General features: G+C 38.7%; 2 protein-coding genes across 2 annotated transcripts in view; one reads left to right on the top strand and one right to left on the bottom strand.

The window, feature by feature from the left end:
- The window catches only part of ZFAND3 (zinc finger AN1-type containing 3), a 332576-nt gene that overhangs the window by 31058 nt on the left and 280883 nt on the right, over positions 1–20635 (top strand). The gene's annotated exons all lie outside the window — the stretch shown is intronic.
- Positions 647–1399, bottom strand: LOC133094892 (putative elongation factor 1-alpha-like 3). Its single transcript, XM_061195638.1, has one exon. It carries the CDS (start codon positions 1355–1357, stop codon positions 647–649), a length of 711 nt encoding a protein of 236 aa, XP_061051621.1. The 5' UTR covers positions 1358–1399.

Raw genomic sequence — 20635 nt, 5'->3', positions numbered from 1 at the left:
GGTCTACTCATTGTTAAAAATAGGTATCTATTTGGGGGCTGACACCATCTTTCATTCTGTGAAAGCATAGCTAAGAATGGCATTTGCCATCATCTTAGTGCACCAAAAAGGCATTTAAAAGTTGTTAGGACTACAATGGTTTGGTTTTTTTTCCAAAGGAAATATCTTTTTAAAAATTTAAAAGTATTACGTGGTTATTTTAAGCAATTCAGGTTGTATATAGTGTAAAATGAAAGTTGTTTCTTACCCACTTCCTTTTTTAATTTTTCTCATTAAACTTTGTTAATGGGTCTCAAATTCTGTGACAGAGTTTTGGTCAAGTTGTTTCCATTAAAAAGTACTGATTTTAAAAACTAATAAAACTGCCACGCACAAAACAAATGGTCCACAAAACATTCTCCTTTCCTTCTGAAGGTTTTACGATGCATTGTTATCATTAACCAGTCTCTTGCTATTAAACTTAAATGGCCAATTGAGACAAACAGTTCTGAGACCGTTCTTCCACCACTGATTAAGACTGGGGTGGCAGGTATTGGGGATAATATTCATTTAGCCTTCTGAGCTTTCTGGGCAGACTTGGTGACCTTGCCAGCTCCAGCTGCCTTCTTGTCCACTGCTTTGATGACACTCACAGCAACCGTCTGTCTCATGGGCAACTTGGGCAAGTTGGTGGCAGGATGCAATCCAGAGTTTCAAGCATTGTGGTTCCACTGGCATTGCCATCTTTACAGGTGACTTTCCATCCCTTGAACCACGGCATGTTAGCACTTGGCTCCAGCATGTTGTCACCATTCCAGCCAGAAATTGGCACAAATGCTATTGTGTCGGGGTTGTAGCCAATTTTCTTAATGTAGGTGCTGACTTCCTTAACAGTTTCCTCGTATCTCTTCTGGCTGTAGGGTGGCTCAGTGGAATCCATTTTGTTAACAATTAGTTTCACACCCAGAGTGTAGGCCAGAAGGGCATGCTCACGGGTCTGCCCATTCTTGGAAATACCTGCTTCAGATTCACCAACACCAGCAGCAACAATCAGGACAGCACAGTCAGCCTGGGATGTGCCTGTAATCATGTTTTTGATGAAGTCTCTGTGTCCTGGGGCATCAATGATGTTCACATAGTACTTGCTGGTCTCGAATTTCCTTAGGGAGATACACTCGCGTTCAGCTTTCAGTTTGTCCAAGACCCAGGCATACTTGAAGGAGCCCTTTCCCATCTTGGCAGCCTCCTTCTCGAACTTTTCAGTGGTTCTCCTGTAGATCCCACCACATTTGTAGATCAGATGGCCAGTAGTGGTAGACTTTCCTGAATCTACGTGTCCGATGACAATGATGTTGATGTGGGTCTTCTCCTTTCCCATTTTTGCTTAGGTTTAGCGGTGGTTTTCACGACACCTGTGTCCTGGCGGCAAACCCATTGTGAAAAAGGCCCCACTTCCTTTTTAAATACTACTTTCCGGAGATGACTACTTCCTGGTATCTAACCTTCCAGACCAGAGGGTTTTCTTTGGTGTAAAGAATCAATGCATCACTTGGGTATACTCAAGGAGTTTGATTTTTATAAGCTTTCAGAGGAACTTGACTGATGTTAGGTCATTTTGCATTTCTTAGGAGGAATTAGGACACTTTGGTTGTCTTTTTTATGCTCTGAGAGTTGACAGCATATTCTGTTAGAAACCTATCCAATACGTTGTAACTTCTGAGTTTTTGTTTCCTTTTATAAGTGAAACAGTATTTTGGTTGTGGTGTGGTGAAAGCCCTGAAAGCTGGAGCTGAGATATGGTGACTGTTCCAGTTATCTGGTGCTTCTTAGCAAACTACTCTAAAATTTAGGGCCTTAAAAAAGCAATTTATTATTATTTCTCACAGTTGACAGGCTCATCTGGAAACTGGTGTAGCATCACTTCTTCCATATTGTAATGGTCAAAGCAGTTACCTGCCCAGATTCAAGGGGGCGGGAGCGGGGATGGGGATTGGACTGCATCTCTCAATCAGAGGCCCAGCAGAGAGTTGGGGGCCATCTTTAATCTTCTACTGGTGGCGTGGCTGATGCAGTGGCAGTCTTGAGAGGGAGAGGTAATAATTACAGAACACCCTTCTTATTACTCATTAGTCTTCTGGGTTAAAATTTACCATGCTTAGGCACAGTTCCAAGGTAAATTAATTTTGTTGTTTGTGGTAAAGGGGTAGAAAACATGAATAAAATTTGTTTACGGGAAAGGTTTTTAATGATGTAAGTAAGAAAATAAACTCTAGAGGAAGAACGTAAGATTTCCTAGACCCCACTCCCCTCGAGGAAACGTACGTAACTTATTCTTTTAAGAATTGCTGTATTGCTTTTTCTTACTGAGAACGGTGATAACTTGCAGAATTTAAGAAAATGGTTTTTGAAGCAGGTTGATATATTGCATGTGTCATCAAGGGAGACAGGTATGCCAGTCCCCACTTCCTCAGAGACTTGCTAGGCCAGACATCCCTTTCCTGTAACTCAGTCCCCTCTAAACGTATCTCCTTTTTAATTTTTTAAATAGGATTTTTTTTTTTTTAAATCTTCACATTCTTTTTTTTTTTTAAAGGAATTCCTTTATTTTTATTTATTTATTTATTTATTTTTGGCTGTGTTGGGTCTTCGTTTTTTTTTCTGTGCGAGGGCTTTCTCTAGTTGCGGCAAGCGGGGGCCACTCTTCATCACGGTGTGCGGGCCTCTCACTATCGCGGCCTCTCTTGTTGCGGAGCGCAAGCTCCAGACGCACAGGCTCAGTAGTTGTGGCTCACGGGCCTAGTTGCTCCGCGGCATGTGGGATCTTCCCAGACCAGGGCTCGAACCCGTGTCCCCTGCATTGGCAGGCAGATTCTCAACCACTGCGCCACCAGGGAAGCCCTAAACGTATCTTCTTAGACATTGTAAAGTGCTTTGGGAAATGATGATGAAGTGGGTTGAAGCTAGCATGGTTCATAATTTTTCCAACTCTGGCTTAAAATGAGCCCCCTTGCTTATCCTTCAAGATGTTTACCTTTTGGAGACTTAATGGGAAGGTTTTTCTTTTCCTGGTTGGATTTTAAAAATGAAATTCTCCTTTTGTAATTTGTTTTAGAACTTGAACTGCCCTGTATTCTGGGGTGTGTGGCGTGTTCTCTTACCCCTCTGTATCTGTGCTTTTGCAGTTCCCTCTGTTACAGTATCTCTCCCATCATATACCCAGGCCCTTATTAATTACCTGTGAAACTTTTTCTCATTCCACAGTATTCATGTTGGTTTTCATTTGTTCCTCTTACAGCACTGACTTATCATGTATACGTGTTTGCGTTCATTCTAAACTGTTGGAGTGCTGAGACCATCTCAGTCATCTTTATTGCTTATTGCTTATGCTTTGCTTAAATTTTATGTGTTGAATGAAATGTACTACTAGGTGCACAGTATTCCACTAAACCTGAGGCTTAGCAGAAACTAACACTGGAGTGTTATAAAAAAGTAGAAGATGATAATATGAAGAAAGTTACTGAGCACCTAATAATGGCAACTGATATTTCTATAGCACTATACAAACTGTTCTGCCTAAGTTTAATTGTATACTTTTGACTTCTCTTGGAGGGTTGCAGATATTTCCTCTCCTTAACAGATGAGTAAAGAGAGTATGGAACTTGCTCAAGCTCACTCATCTAGAAAGAGGTGGAGCTAGAACTCAAATCTAGTTACTTAATTGTCTGAGACAATCCTGTAATTTATGCTTGTGATTTTTATTCAGGTAGGTTCTGCTTTAAGAAGCAACAGGATCTGAAGATACAAAATGGATTGAAAGATGATAATTGAATTCTGGGCTTTACTAAAAGAATTTCTTTATTATTTCTAGCAATATATTAACCAGAGATTTAATTTACAACAGTTTGATTTCTGTTATCCATCGGCAATATACTGAATGTGAAAGTTCCTTTTTATATTTTGAGACTTTAAGAAGAGTAACTTTTAACTTGTGTAAAGTTATTTGCCCAAGTTAACAAGTGCTAACAAAATCTCATCAGTTAGCTTCATACTAGACAGAGTATTATTCTATTAGACAATCAGAGCACTATAGACACGCAAAAAATGATTTGAGTGACTATTTCTCAATTCTCTGTAGTATGGTGTGTAATTAGTATCATTCTGCATGCATAAGAGAGAAGTTAATCTATTAATACAAAGGATGGCTTAGGGAGTAGGTTGACAAACTATTGCTCAGCACTAAATCTAGCCAAAGAACTAAGAAATTTTTTATAAGAATCGCTTTATGTTTTTTTTCCTTTTTTTTTTTTTTTTTTTTTTACGAGGGCTTTCTCTAGTTGTGGCAAGTGGGGGCCACTCTTCATCGCGGTGCGCGGGCCTCTCACTATCGCGGCCTCTCTTGTTGCGGAGCACAGGCTCCAGACGCGCAGGCTCAGTAGTTGTGGCTCACAGGCCTAGTTGCTCTGCGGCATGTGGGATCTTCCCAGACCAGGGCTCGAACCCGTGTCCCCTGCATTGGCAGGCAGATTCTCAACCACTGCGCCACCAGGGAAGCCCTTTATGTTTTAAAATCATTGCAGAAGAGAATAATTCTGTGAATATTATGTGAAATTCAAATTTCAGTGTCCATAAAGTTTCATTGGAACAGTTACCTCATTCATTTACTTAACTGTTGGCAGCTGCTTTCAAGCTCCAATGGCAGAATTGAATAGTGACAGAGACCATGTGGTCTGAAAAGCCTAAAATATTTACAGAAAAGGTTTGCCAACCTGTGCCTTAGGGCATTAGTGCTTAATTTTGTCCTGTGGAACCTCAGTTGAGAAAGGCTAAGCTTACCAATGAAGACACCTGTTCAATTGCTGCGGTATTTAAGAGTATTTGTATGTAAGAGGAGCACTATATGTATCACAGCTGTTTTGAGAATTTGATCCTTTCTTTGCTCCGGAACGATGTTCTTTTGTCACTTGGCTTTGACAGTTGCAGCCTGGATTGGGCACCCAAGTTTTATTTTGTTCTAACGTCCTGAGTTTGACTAATTCATTGTATCTTACGCTTTGAAAAGCACTTTTTTTAAATGACTTACACTGAGATTTGCTTTTGAGAAGTGACTAATTGGCAGTTCCAAACTGGACAGATTGAGGCCAGGTAAAGCCTGTAGGTGCCTGTCAGGCAGCAGTGAAGTTAAAAATCACCTGCTGTCAACACTAGGGAATTTTACTGTCATTTTCATTTTTGAAAAAATGAAGGATCATTAGATTCCTGGAGTTGCAGCACTAAATGGGGAAACTGGGTAGTTTGCCTCTGCGGAATGTTCCTTTTGTTTCTGTAGCCTAATCATGAATTACTCTCTGCTAACCTCTTTCTGGGTTTGGTTAAAAATCATTTTTCTGGTAAGTTTGTTAATTAGGAAATGTAGAAATAGAACTGCTTGAGTTGTCATAACTTAAACTAGCCATGGAACTTTTAAACGGAAGAGGGAGCCAATGAAGACTTGTTTGAAAAAACAGGGGAGGGATGTTTTTGCTGCCTTAGCGCTGGTAGTTTTGTGTTACATGAAGCTGAAGACAATTATAGATGGGGATAAGGACTGTTGAGGAGAAAGCTGTCGACTTCCTCCTTTCAACTTCTGTTTTGTATGGAACTTTTATAACTTTGATCTAGTGTTGACAAGTGAGGTTCTTTGACATCATGTTTTCCTGTAGAAGTTGATCTTTAAACAAAAAATCAACTCCAGGGTTTGACAGAAGTCTTAAAGCATATCAGCGAATAGTGTTTTATTATTTGGGTAATTAAAATAAATTGCCTTGCAGGTTGAAGGAATTAGCTCAGATTCTACATTCCTACCGCCCTTCAGCAGTAGCAGCAGATGGCCAGAAAGTTGGAGTGAAGATGGTGGGAAAGGTGGGGAGTATAGATCCATCACATCCTAGAGCCAGAGCTGTCCTTTTAGAGTTGCTTTGTGCTAGTTCTCTCTCTCTTTTTTTTTTTGGTCTGCCTTCCCCTACCCCTTCTTTGGGGAAGGGGGGTGGTAAGTAATTTATAAACACTTATCTTCCCCAAATGATTTGCCTCATTTAATAATTTATGCTTGTGCCGTCAGTATTTGATTTTGTTTAAAACTTCATCATATTTAAGATGAAATAGAGTTGTGGTAATAGCAGGAAAATGTCCTGAAGGATAGCCAGTGGACTTATAACTTGATATAAGTGCCTTGTGGGAGGGATTATGATGGTCCCAAGGAAAGAGTGAGTGAGACTTTCTGGGTCCTGCTACCCTCCCCCCTCCTTTCCCATAGTCTCATCTAGATGTGGTCTCTTTCTCTTCCAAATCCCTTCCTCTCTGCTCCCTTCTGCTCCTCCGTGCTGCTGCCACTACTGCCTGCTGCAGGTGAAGTGGCTGTGTTGTGTCTAATTAGCAAGTTGAGCAATGGATCATGAGAGAGAACATTGCATTCACCCTGCGCACAGCGTTGGCAGGTTTACTACTTCAGTAGGGGCTTGCTTTTAGCCCTTGAGTATCTTATCGAAAACGGAAGATAAATAAGAATAAAACATAGGTGATTGAAACATAACCAGTGATAGTTGTACATAAGTATTAACAGAAGCAAGATGGTTTTCTTTCAGTTGAAGCTCTTTGGAGCCAGTCAGGAGAGGCTTTTTGGAAGAGGTGAGCTTTTCTGAGGAAGGATAGACTGAGATTAATAAAGAGATTAAAAAAGCAAAACAAAACTGGGATTAGGAGTGGGAGTGGGGGTCAGTCAATTAACACATACGCTACTGTTCATTTTGTGCCTGACATGGTTCTAAGCACTGGGGATACGAGTCCCTGCCCTCATGTAGCCTGCGTGAGGGTGATGCATCTTATGGGTGATAGAGTTACTTAATGCAGTAGAGGGCATAAGTGGGGGTTTGGTGGGAAATAGAGAGGTGGAATAACACCCCCCCTTAAAAAAAGACCATGGTTAGTAATTTAAATATGATTTATGAGACAATTGGAAGGTGGACTCATTAGGAGGCCTCTGAGGGACTATAATATATATATTTTTTAACATCTTTATTAGAGTATAATTGCTTTACAATGGTGTGTTAGTTTTTGCTTTATAACAAAGTGAATCAGTTATACATATACATATGTTCCCATATCTCTTCCCTCTTGCATCTCCCTCCCTCCCACCCTCCCTATCCCACCCCTCTAGGTGGTCACAAAGCACCGAGCTGATCTCCCTGTGCTATGCGGCTGCTTCCCACTAGCTATCTATTTTACGTTTGGTAGTGTATATATGTCCATGCCACTCTCTCACTTTGTCCCAGCTTACCCTTCCCCTCCCCGTATCCTCAAGTCCATTCTCTAGTAGTCTGCATCTTTATTCCTGTCTTGCCCCTAGGTTCTTCTGACCTTTTTTTTTTTTTAGATTCCATATATATGTGTTAGCATACGGTATTTGGTTTTCTCTTTCTGACTTACTTCACTCTGTATGACAATCTCTAGGTCCATCCACCTCACTACAAATAACTCAGTTTCGTTCCTGTTTATGGCTGAGTAATATTCCATTGTATATACGTGCCACATCTTCTTTATCCATTCATCTGTTGATGGACATATAATGTTATTAATACAGTATTTGAGAAAGAAGAATCCTTTTGTGACATACAGAGAATTGGAGTTCAGGGGTTTGACAGTAGAGACAGCCCCCTGTCCCTGGGCCCCCAAAAGTTTCATTTAGTTTTGTTTTATTCTTTTGCCTTTTTGGGAGTAGATTTCTGCTGTCAATATTCAGAGTATCAACAGGGATAGGGAAGAGGGTAGAATTCTGCTTCGGAGAGCTCTCAGAATTTAGTCTGGCCACTCTTATTTTTGATGGTTATGTCCGTGATCTGTCAGCTACAGCAGAGTTTAAAGGTATAAATTATTTCCATGGTGTGGTGGAATCTTAAGGTACAAATTACATACAGATCAGGTAAATCATTAGATACATAGACTTTTTCACTCCTCATTGAGACAGAGGTCAAAGTCTTTATTTATTAACTTCCTAGGTTCTTGAAAAAGCATGGCAGTTTTCTATTTTGGCCTCAGAGCCTGTACAAGGTCAAATCACAGTTCCTTACAGCTGCAATTTCCTTGACCCTGTTATTAAATTCTCAATTTTGCCCCTTGAAATTCCTTCACTTTTTCTTTTGGACAGGGTATGTTTCTTAGCTTCTTCTTCTCAAAACAGTGTTCTGGCTCTCTCTAAGTCCCCATGTACTAGCTCCAAATGACTTTGGCCATCTTGTGTGTAGCCTGCCCCCACTCCCCATGCACATTGCCTAATTAAGATTCTTTGGTTACAAGAAACAATTCCATTAACAGTAGTTTAGTAAGGGGTAAAGTTTATTTTAAGGCCATTCACTCATTCATTCAACAAACATTTATTGAGTCAGGCATTCTGTGTCAGGCACTATTCTAGGTATTCAAGGATACAGGGAAATCTCACATTAATCCAAGCGCAAGCTCCATGGTATACTTAATAAACCGGGATTTGAGGAGGCTCAGAGGATCTTAATAATAGGCAAGCGTTAGGGTGTATCACAATCACCTGATCGCTAGGCCCTATTCCTAGAATAGGGCCAAATCATTTGCATTTCCCACAAGTTCCCTTGCTTGTGATGTGGATGCTGATGCTGCTCCGCTGGGGACCACACTTGGAAAACTTTAGTAAAAGCTCCTTTGAGGGATTATCTGATTGATTCACCTCTGACGACATATGGATGTTTTCTGATTTCCTTTTGCCATCGGGGTGTCTGGTATCCATCCTTCATCTAAACAGGAATTTTTCTGGTGGGCAGTTACTCTTGAAGGGCATGATGGTAGATACAGGCCATGAAACATGTAACCAACTCTGGTGGGTTGTGTGTTGTAGTCATCTAGTTTTCTGTATTTTGAGTTTTCTTCCTTTTTTCCTACCCACGCTTTCTTATTCTTTGTAAAACTTCTAATTTTCTTTACAAAGTCTGAGTCAGCTTTGGAGGTTCTTTTGGGAGGGAGAGAGTATGATGTTCCAACTTTCTACAACCCTTTTCTCTCTTGAGGCTTAATACAAAGAGGAAAACACATTTACCTCAGTGATTCTCCCTTTTGTCCAGATGAGTCAGACCTTCACAGCCAGGAGGATTTTTTTTGGGGGGAGGAGGGGGGGGTGTAGTGGGGTGAATTATTTTTTTAACTTTTTGGAAAAAGTTGGAGGCTTATGAGGCTATTGAAGTATGTAGTGCAGATTTGAAGTAGGATTGGGGTAGTAGCAAGTAAGCTAGACAAGGTAGAGTAGAATAAACACATAGAGATGAAAACTGTGTTAATGGAAAAGAAACTTTCAGAATTAATATCCTTATTGTAGTTTTCCTAAAACATGCTGTAAAGAATGTCAAGGCAGAGGTGAAACACAGTGGTAAAATAAAACAACCAGTACAGTGGAACAGAAATGTCCAAGAAGAAGCTGTTGGTGGCTTGAATGTGAATTATTTTAGGGTGATTGGAAAGATTTGTGATAGGGAAATGAAGGTATCCCATGAAGCTTGTACTTAGTGGTAGTTTTGCCAGGAATAAAAAAAAAAAGAGGAATAGTCATTTCTTATACTAGACTGGTTCTTTCCAAAGTGCTTTTACTGTGTTATTTAATCTTCACAAATAAATTGGATGTGTGTTATTTTTCTTCACTGAGGGTGAAATTTAGTAGAAATTTAACTTGACTTGCTTAAATAAAGCCTAGGTTACTGAGTTCACGAGGCTAGACCTTAAAACCCAAATCTCGCTCATTATCTTTTTCCTTGGAAATGAGGTTCTTTTACTGTTTTCCCAGTCTTAGTTATATCTACGTAGCTGGAAGCCAGTGTCATCTTTGACCCTTTATATCCCCTCCGTTTTCCACCCGTAGTTCACCAAATTGGTCTTCCAGCTATATTTTATATTTTTCTCTCCATCCTTGCCATCACTGCCACCCTAGGTCAGGCAGCCTCTGCCTTCTGCTTGGCCTGTTATGTCTAAATGGAGCTTCTTACTGGGTTCTAGTCTTTTCTCTCATTTATTCATTTATGATCTTCGGAAAACAGACCTGTTTATGTTATTTACCCACCAAAAGGACAGGATGAGTGCTTACTCTTTGAGATAAAATTCAAACTCCTTGGCCTGACTCCAGACTATACTGTTTTACCTAATTACCCAGTTTTATCCACATATACTTTCCTTGAACCACATAAAACTGTTGTTGTTCCTTACTTATAATATTCTCTGAAGATCTCAAAGTCCTATAATACAGTTATGAATGGATTTCACAATGACCCTGAATCTTAAAATAGAGTTAAAATTTTCTTTGATATTCTTGCTTAAGAAGGCAAGGTCGTATATAAAAATAAAAATATCTGTCCAAGAGAGTTAAAATTAGAAAAAAAAAATACTTGGTACTTACAAGGATAGATTTTCAGCTATTAGGAAAAATTGGTTTCTTAGAATACTCAGGTGCTTGGGGATCTGACCGGTTAGTGTTTTAGCGTAGTCGCACATTTCCTGCTTTGGTTCCTTTCGTAGCTTAGTACATTTTTTGCTTTGTTTGGGGCTTTTTGGTTAAAGATTGATTCTTTAAAGCAGGTTGAATTTGTCCCCTGGAGGACATGTGACAATGTCTGGAGATATTTTTAGTTATCACTTAGTGGAGGGAGGTGTTAATGACATCAAGTGGGTAGAGGCCAAGGATGCTGCTAAACATCCTACAATATATAGGACATTCTCCAAAACAAAGGATTACCTGGAAGTGGTCCAGTTTTTGGTCTGTTCAATTCTGTACTGTACTGTTTGCTTGAAGTCTTTTTTTTCTACTTGGTCCCATATACCTCCAGATCAAAACCATGTTCCTTTCCTTTTTTAACCCAGTGTGGTATCTTTATCACCTCATGCACCTGTCTTGCTTTTTCTAAACTCCTTGCCTTCTCATTTTCTCTCTTCCTGGAATGTCTTTCTGCCTCCTACTCATATACAGTTGACCCTTGAACAACACGGGTTTGAATTGCTCAGGTCTGCTCATATGCAGATTTTTTTCAGTAGTAAATACTACAGTACTACATAAGCTCCGGTTGGTTGAATCTCCGGATGCGGATGGCTGACTGTAAATTATACGGAGATTTTCAACTGCACGTAGAGTCAGTGTCCCTGACCCCACATAGTTCAGGGGTTGTTTGTATTTATAATGTCTCTTAAGACATAATTTTTGTGTTCCCTTAGCATTTGGTGTTAATTTAAACTGAATCATAGTTCTTTAATTTCACATGTTCTTTGTGTACTGCATTTTCTAAACTTTTAAGTTTCTCAGAGGGTGTCCACTCTCTGCTTTTAATCTTCTCTTCACTGTAGATGTCTTTGACGGTTTTAGTACTTTTCGAAACCTGGTGGGCTTAGAAAGAATAATATAAAAGAAGAGTTGTGAGAAGTTGATTGTGCCTGGTTCCCTTGTAGGTCAGTAATGTCTGTTTTGATGTGGCCTGAATATTTCACTTCATTTTATATCACCAGAAATGCTCCAGCTTAGAATTAAGGGGTTCAGTGTGAGTTGGTTCATTCATATTACTCTATATTTAATACCTAAATGTGATCACTTACATTGGTAGGATAGTTGGGAAAAGAGGACTGGGTAAGATTGCATCATGGGAGACCAGGTTTGGATGGAGTTCCATAATAGGTGGGCACAAGGGGCAACATGAGAGCAGGGGGGCACAAACTAGAGGGCAGTCAAAAGATAGCAAAGCAAGCTGCCTATTTAAGAAAATTGCCAAGGGATATTCCTGAGCTTCAAAAAAGAATCTGGATTTTTTAAAACTTCTGTTTCTTTCTATTGTATGGCTTGACCCTGGATTTTGAAACCTAGGTCAATAATCCTGTTACTAGAATTCAGTAATAATATGGCTAAATAATCTTTCTGGCTTAATCTAGGAACTTCAACCATACTTATAACATTGCTTTTAAGGGAAAATGAGTTCTGAGGTCCAAACAATTGAATTATAAATAGATTGTGCTCTAGAAGGGAACTTCTGATATATAAAATTTACTTATATAATATGGTTTAGTAGATGTGTTTTGTTTCCAAGTTTTTGCTTGTGAGCAATGTAATATGTAAGAAGTAGGAAGAAAATACTAAAACCTCTAAGAATCTATTTTATTAGGCACTTGGATAAATAAGTAGATTGCATAAAAATTCCTGACTGCCAAAATAAATTATTGAGAGAAAACACTAATCTTACAACATCTGTTTTTTCTGATTACAAAAGTAATGTATGTTCAGGATAGAAAACTCAAACACACAGAAATATGGCTTTTATGGTTCTTTGCCATTTATAGTGTTCTAACCCACTGTAAGTCCACCAGATAGAAATCAACAGACAAAATATTTTTCTGAATGTGCCATCTTTAGGGAGACATAAATTCAGGTAAAAAGCGCATATATTGATTTAATTTAAAAATGTAGTGGAGGGACATATTAGGGCATGATTATAAAATCTCAGGTCCCTGTACTCCTTAGAGGTTCTTGGAGGTGGTAATGGAGGTCCCTAGGTTGTTTTAATGCATTTTAAAGCCTAAACAAATGTGAAAAGTGACTAAAACTTTCACTGAATATTTTCTATTTGTGAAGCAGTGTTCAAAGAATATTACATGTATTGTCTCCTTTCAGCCTTAACAACTCTGTGAGATAGGTATTAGTAATACCTATATTTTATACATGAGGACACAGACTTAGATCTAAGTTACTCGCCCAAGATCAGTTAGGATTGTTAACGGAAGAGTTTGACTCCAGAACTCTCTCTTAACTACTATATTAATGAGACTACATACGCTAAAATGTCAAGCTTAAATTAAAAAAAATTTTTTATTTCTTATTTCTCTTTTTCTTTTATGAGGACTGGGCTGGCCTAAAATTGTATCACTTAATTATGGTTGTGCTGATCAGAAGCTTCTGCAGTTCTACATATTTTGGTCTAAAAAAGCCAAAGCCAATAAATTAGTAATAAGAGCATTTTAGAAGGCAAGCTATTAGAAGTTTGAGGTTCACAAGAGAAATATAATAGTTCTTTGGTGAGGCATTCAGGATCTTGCTGGATCGTGATATAAATGCTCATTGAATCTCCTTTCCAATTTCTGGTGATCTTCTCTAATATCAACCGTCTAAAATCCTGCTTTCTGGAAGATTGCACTGAGGGAATTACTTTGGATTCTGTGACAGTTGAATTTTATGTCCATAATTTAATTCAAGTGTTGATTAAAAAATTTTTTTTCAGTCATACTAATTCTTTGATAGCGATTTGAACCTAATGAAAGAGGAAAGGAATTTGGTTTTGATATTAGGAATTTTTTCTTAACCAGAGATACCTGCTTCAAAGGTTAAAATTTGAAGAGAGGAAAGAGCAAGTACCCTGTCTGATTTTTGTTAGTCAGATGAAAAGCATTACCTTTTCTTTCTTTCTTTCCTTTTTTTTTTTGGGGGGGTGGCAGGCTGCAGTGACTTAATGCATTTAAAATCTGGGTTGCGTTTTGAAGTGGGAGAGCATAAGTAAAACTTTATGTATTAAGAATATACACACTTAATGTACTTTGTAATGATTGCTGCCTCATTCTGAGGAATAAATACGAAGAATTCTCTTTCTGGATAGAAACTTTGTAAAATAAAGACATTGTTCATAATCATGCATAATACTGCATTATACTCTTCTTGAACTCCGGCATCGCACACGAGGATGATCTGTAACCCACTGTCTTTATTCTACTCTCCCTCTTTTAGACCTAGCGGTTCCTTGTTATCTTTGGTATTGGTTTTGTTTCTTCTCTATTCTTATTTTCTGTCAGCTCATCTGTATGGCTTCTTGTAGGAGTATTCTTCTTGGATTCACGTTACTCTCCTTTCTAAGCACGTAATATTCCTCTTCTAGCTATGCCAGATACCTGCTTCTTTCAGTATTTAACATATTTAGCTTTTTCTGACTGCTTCAGATAACACTCAAAACACTACCTATGCAGTGAAGCAAATACCACCTGCTGACTTTCACTTTCCCTTATCTCCCTGTCCTTTTAGTCAGGGTACCCTTCATCTCCACAGGCATACTGTTCGTACTCACCTTAGGTCGTCTGTTAAGTTCTAAATTCCTTAGGGCACGTTCTGATTTTGTTCTCTTGATGTTTTGCATTATGTTGCTGCCTAATACCTTTGTGCTTTGTAAATAATGATACATATATCTCATTTGTTTATATGCAATAATTCTGTAAGGATATATTTTATAATGTTAATTAACATAGTAAATACTGCACCTAAAATGCAATCCATGGTTATAACTGTCCTTTTTACATTTTTGTGCAGCTGTATTAGAAAATCCAGAATAATGGAATAGTAAAAATATCCCGTATTCAAATATCCTTTGAAATAATCTTATTAGGATAAGTATTATATTTATTAACAAAATTGTTCACTTGTTGAGGTTAGAACAGTCTTGGATTTTGTGGAAACATATAAAAGAATAGACATGATATAGACTTTAGTTTATTCGCCTTGTATTGGGGAGACAAATGCTTTTTACTAGTGTATCTGAAGAACATCGTTCTGTGGAAACAATTATAAATAAATATACCAGTCAAACCATATGGGAATAAAGGTCTCTATTAAAAAAAAATTGAGGCCCAGCAAATTTCAAATAATGTTTAAGATGAGTCAATTTCTGTGTTATTGGAGGTTGGACTGAATCTCAAGAGTTGATTGAAATGATGTGTGATTTATAGAAAAAACTAAATGGAGGGGGTCACAGAATAAAGTAGTAATTTAATGTCATTTGGATCAGTTGAAGAAGTCTTCTTGAAGGAGGTGATTGTCAAGCAGCTCAGGCTTACTTTATGGATTATTGTGATGAGAGAGAATTTTAGGTAATTGGAAGGGTCTCACTGCAGCTTTACCCGCCTCTCCTGCCAGAGGAACACAAAGGTGTGTGTGAAGGCTTGGCTCTTCAGTGACCAAGTCCATGGGTGTGATGACTGGAACATGTTGTGTCTAGAGAAGTAGATCAGTTGTATTAGACTTTTCTGGATTGTGCAGAAGAGATACCTTCAGGATTGGGACTGTGCAGTAGCATAGGATATTATTTACTTGTTAACTGTGTATTCAGGGTCCTAATCCTTTTCAGGCTAGAGTATGGAGTAGGCCTCATGGACAGCTTAGAATCACTTGGAGCACTGCCTGATCTCTAGTGACTGCATGCTCTGTGCCCTAATTTTATAGGAGGGTCTGAATATATTTGTCACCATTCTCTGTGCAGTTACCCTCTTTGGACCAAGTTGGACCCTAGCTGTTCAGTTAATCCATGGCTGTCTTAGGCTGGTGCACCAATCCCTGCTTCAGTCTGACACAACTGCAATAGCTGGGTCAACTTCACTGATACACAGGCAACTTTATGCCAGAAGAACCTCTGGGGGCATTTTTTCTGGGGGGGGAGGATCGTAAATTTTAGATGGTTTGCAGCAGATACTGAGGGCCTTCGAGACTTCTCACCAGAATGCCAAGATGTGGTGGGAAGAGGTAGACTTGAAATGCACAAAGGTTTGAATAAGATTTAAAACAAAACAAACTAGCATTTGAATAGATTGTGGGTTATTACATGGCTTTGAAATCTGTCTTTCTTGAGGTTTTAGGCTCATGAAAGACAATGGCTTCTGACGGTGGAGGGTAGTTTTTTCTTAAAAATTTTTGATTTGCAAATATATAACAAAAGCCTATATTCCCATCTAGATGACTAAAAAGCAGGGCATTGATTATAAAACACATCCTGTTACATATTTGTATTTGTTGATTTGAACTTGAATGGCATATATTGTTGTCCAACTTTTCTCACACTGTGAAACCTATTTGTTAAACTAGGTAAAGAAAAGGTATAAAAGGTTAAGCTGTTGTTTTAGAACAGTCCTTTACGCAGTGCTTTGAAGACCAATATGTTTACTCCGCGAGGAGCTATTAATGCTTAATCGGCTCTTTTGTGTTTACAGTTCTCTGCTGCAAACATTATTTTTGAGTTTTCCAGTAACTGCACTGTCATTTCTTTGGACTGGAAGAACTAGAAAGAATAGATATGCTACCAGAGCCAGCATTGGGCATGTCACATTGACTTTTATACATGTATCTTCTATTATGATTATGATTATTTTTATGTACCTTTTTACCAACCTGTCCCTATTTCCCCCACTCCCAAGCCCTTGGCAACCACCTTTCTACTTTATGATTTTGACTTTTTTTTTTTCGGATTCCACACGTAAGTGATACTATGCAGTATTCAGCTTTCTCTGTCTGGCTTATTTCACTTGGAATAATGCTGTCAGGGTTCATCAGTGTTGTTGCAAATGGCAGAATTTCCTTCTTTCTCATGGCTGAATAATATTCCTTTGTGTATATATACCACATGATCTTTTTCCATTCATTCCTTGTTGGACACTCAGGTTGTTTCCATATCTTGGCTGTTGTGAATAATGCTGTAGTGAACATGGGAGTGCAAATATCTCTTTGATACCCTATATTCATTTCCTTTGGATATATACCCAGAAGTGGAATTGCTGGATTGTACAGTAGTTCAATTTTTAATTTTTTGAGGAACCTCTATACTGTTTCCTATTATGGCTGCACCAACAGTGCACAAGCATTCGCTTTTCTGCACGTCCTCACCAACACTTAGTCTCTTGTCTTTTTTTTTTTTTTTTTAATGCCCCTGCCTCCTCCCCTCAAAAGTCAGTTTTAAAAGGTTACATAATCCAAGGTATTTAAGGTATAGTTCCAGCAGAAAAACACAAGCTCTGCAGCAAGAGTTGTGCTGTCTCAAGATAATCAGGTGTCACAGTTCAGGCAATTCAAAATTAACTCACTATCGCCCCCAAACTGAATAAGAGCTGTTCACTGGCAATTTAGAGAATCCAAAGAAGTCAAGTGGAAACAAAAACATTTTGTAGGTTTGCATGTACCTCTATCAGCTAGATAATGAAAATGACTCCTGCAAAGTTAAGACAGCCGCACACATAAGGCAGCAGTGGTTGTGACACGCAGACCGAGTTGCTTAGTAATGTCAGGGTCGGTTTTTTCTTACACTTCTGCTTAAAATATGAGCTCCCTCTTGTTCCAAATAATTTTTACTAAAACCTAAAATAAGAATAAACCACATAAGGACTAAAATTCTATTGAGATGACCATGATTTAAACAAAAGTCACTGGAGGTTAAAAGAGAAGGCACTAAAGATAGAACAACTTGGTGCCTGCTTCTATTTACCCACTGCCTTTCAGACCCTTGGTATACCACCATGTTAACAAGGAACTGATTTCAAACCACAGTCTATATAGACCAATGTCTATGTAACACTATTTTTAAAAGCTAAAAAATGTTCACCTTTGTCCCTGATGCTCCTTTCGGATCACAACAAAAGTAAAAACATAAAAGGTTTCCCCTAGGCCCAGATATCACATGTCCCTTAGGATCTATCTCATCAAGCAGGCAGGGAACAAATTTTACTTTCTTCCTTATCCATTGACTAAACATTAAAAAAAATTACTTCCCAACTGGTGTCTTATAATGCAATGTGCTGGAAATGTAAACACTGGGCTTTCTGTTCAGGCTTTTATACTTTGGGAGCAGCAGGTTCACTCCTGATGTCTTTGACATCATTGGATCTGCCCATTAAATAGAATTCTTTGTTGGGAACAAGACTGACGAAATGAGCAAGGCGGTTGGACATAGCATAAAAAGCTGAAATTGCAGCTATATCCCAGGCATCATCTTGGTTGAAGCCATGCACCTCGAACTTTTTGAAATGGTCATCTGTTATGTCATCAGCTCGGGAAATAGCAAGTGCAAATTCCAGCGTTGCCTTTTCCCGGGCAGGGAGGTCAGACTTTCTCCAGTTCACACAGACCCATGTTCACTGTGTCTTTATCCTCAGTTCATTTCTCTGGGAAGAATTAGCATGACCTCTGACACCCAAAAGGCCTGACTTTGGATGAAACAAGGAGAGAGAGTAACCTGTTGCCTGGGGATCGAGACCCATTTCACAACCAGTCTTGGAGGGAAAGAGTCGAGGGAGGCAGATCCAGAATGGGAGCGCTGACAGGCCCAGGCTTGGGGCCGGCTGGTCAGAGAGCACTGGGTTCTTTGAGAAGACCCTGTACCAGGCACTGTGAACAACCACGCTATATGAGCACCTGTTGGCCAGACTGGTTACCACAACGATGAGTTCCTTGTCAGCTTGGCAGAGCTGGCCTGTTTCCTTGTTACAGATGGCACTGTAGCCAGCAAAGAAGGCTCTGAATTCCAGTGGCCGGTGAGACAACACTTTAAAATACATTTGGTAAAAATCCTGTCATCAGCCGCACGACGCCAAGGCGGCAAAGCACTGACGTGGCAGCACACGGCGTGAAGGCCAGGTGGCCCTCCCGTGTGCCCCTCTCCTATCTTTTTGATAATAACCATTCTAACAGGCATGAGGTGATACCGCATTGTGGGGTTTTTTTTTAAATTTTTTTTTTTTTTTATTTTAAAAATGAATGAATTTATTGAGTATTCTCTCTTGGAAAACTCTAGTAAGTCAATTTATATGATATGTTGGCAGATAAACTTGGGAAATTGTGGTTTGGTTTCTTTATTTTATTTTTTTTATTTTTATTCTTTTGAAATCTCAGTATTTATTTATTTATTTATTTTTAAAAATCCGTCATCAATTTTATACACATCAGTGTATACGTATCAATCCCAATCGCCCAATTCAGCACACCACCATCCCCACCCCACCGCGGTTTTCCCCCCTTGGTGTCCATACATTTTTTCTCTACCTCTGTGTCTCAACTTCTGCCCTGCAAACCGGTTCATCTGTACCATTTTTCTAGATTCCACATACATGCATTAATATACGATATTTGTTTTTCTCTTTCTGACTTACTTCACTCTGTATGACAGTCTCTAGATCCATCCACGTCTCAACAAATGACTCAATTTCATTCCTTTTTATGGCTGAGTAATATTCCATTGTATATATGTACCACAACTTCTTTATCCATTCGTCTGTCGATGGGCATTTAGGTTGCTTCCATGACCTGGCTATTGTAAATAGTGCTGCAATGAACATTGGGGTGCATGTGTCTTTTTGAAGTACGGTTTTCTCTGGGTATATGCCCAGTAGTGGGATTGCTGGGTCATATGGTAATTCTATTTTTAGTTTTTTAAGGAACCTCCATGTTGTTCTCCATAGTGGCTGTATCAATTTACATTCCCACCAACAGTGCAAGAGGGTTCCCTTTTCTCCACACCCTCTCCAGCATTTGTTGTTTGTAGATTTTCTGATGATGCCCATTTTAACTGGTGTGAGGTGATACCTCATTGTAGTTTTGATTTGCATTTCTCTAATAATTAGTGATGTTGAGCATCTTTTCATGTGCTTCTTGGCCATCTGTATGTCTTCTTTGGAGAAATGTCTATTTAGGTCTTCTGCCCATTTTTGGATTGGGTTGTTTGTTTCTTTAATATTGAGCTGCATGAGCTGTTTATATATTTTGGAGATTAATCCATTGTCCGTTGATTTCGTTTGCAAATATTCTCTCCCATTCGGAGGGTAGTCTTTTCATCTTGTTTATGGTTTCCTTTGCTGTGCAAAAGCTTTTAAGTTTCATTAGGTCCCATTTGTTTATTTTTGTTTTTATTTCCATTACTCTAGGAGGTGGATCAAAAAAGATCTTGCTGTGATTTATGTCAAAGCATGTTCTTCCTGTGTTTTCCTCTAAGAGTTTTGTAGTGTCTGGTCTTACATTTAGGTCTCTAATCCATTTTGAGTTTATTTTTGTGTATGGTGTTAGGGAGTATTCTAATTTCATTCTTTTACATGTAGCTGTCCAGTTTTCCCAGCACCACTTATTGAAGAGACTGTCTTTTCTCCATTGTATATCTTTGCCTCCTTTGTTATATATTAGTTGACCATAGGTGCGTGGGTTTATCTCTGGGCTTTCTATCTTGTTCCATTGATCTATGTTTCTGTTTTTGTGCCAGTACCATATTGTCTTGATTACTGTAGCTTTGTAGTATAGTCTGAAGTGAGGGAGTCTGATTCGTCCAGCTCCGTTTTTTTCCCTCAAGACTGCTTTGGCTATTCGGGGTCTTTTGTGTCTCCATACAAATTTTAAGATGATTTGTTCTAGTTCCATAAAAAATGCCATTGGTAATTTGGTAGGGATTGCATTGAATCTGTAGATTGCTTTGGGTAGTATAGTCATTTTCACAATGTTGATTCTTCCAATCCAAGAACATGGTATATCTCTCCATCTGTTGGTATCATGTTTAATTTCTTTCATCAGTGTCTTATAGTTTTCTGCATACAGGTCTTTTGTCTCCCTAGGTAGGTTTATTCCTAGGTATTTTATTCTTTTTGTTGCAATGGTAAATGGTAGTGTTTCCGTAATTTCTCTTTCAGATTTTTCATCATTAGTGTATAGGAATGCAAGAGATTTCTGTGCATTAATTTTGTATCCTGCAACTTTACCAAATTCATTGATTAGCTCTAGTAGTTTTCTGGTGGCATTTTTAGGATTCTCTATGTATAGTATCATGTCATCTGCAAACAGTGACAGTTTTACTTCTTCTTTTCC

Source organism: Eubalaena glacialis, chromosome 7 (genome assembly GCF_028564815.1).
Source record: "Eubalaena glacialis isolate mEubGla1 chromosome 7, mEubGla1.1.hap2.+ XY, whole genome shotgun sequence".
NCBI classification, from domain to species: Eukaryota; Metazoa; Chordata; class Mammalia; order Artiodactyla; family Balaenidae; genus Eubalaena; species Eubalaena glacialis.
The sequence above is the reverse complement of the archived record's forward strand: the minus strand, read 5'-3'. Positions and strand labels throughout refer to the sequence as shown.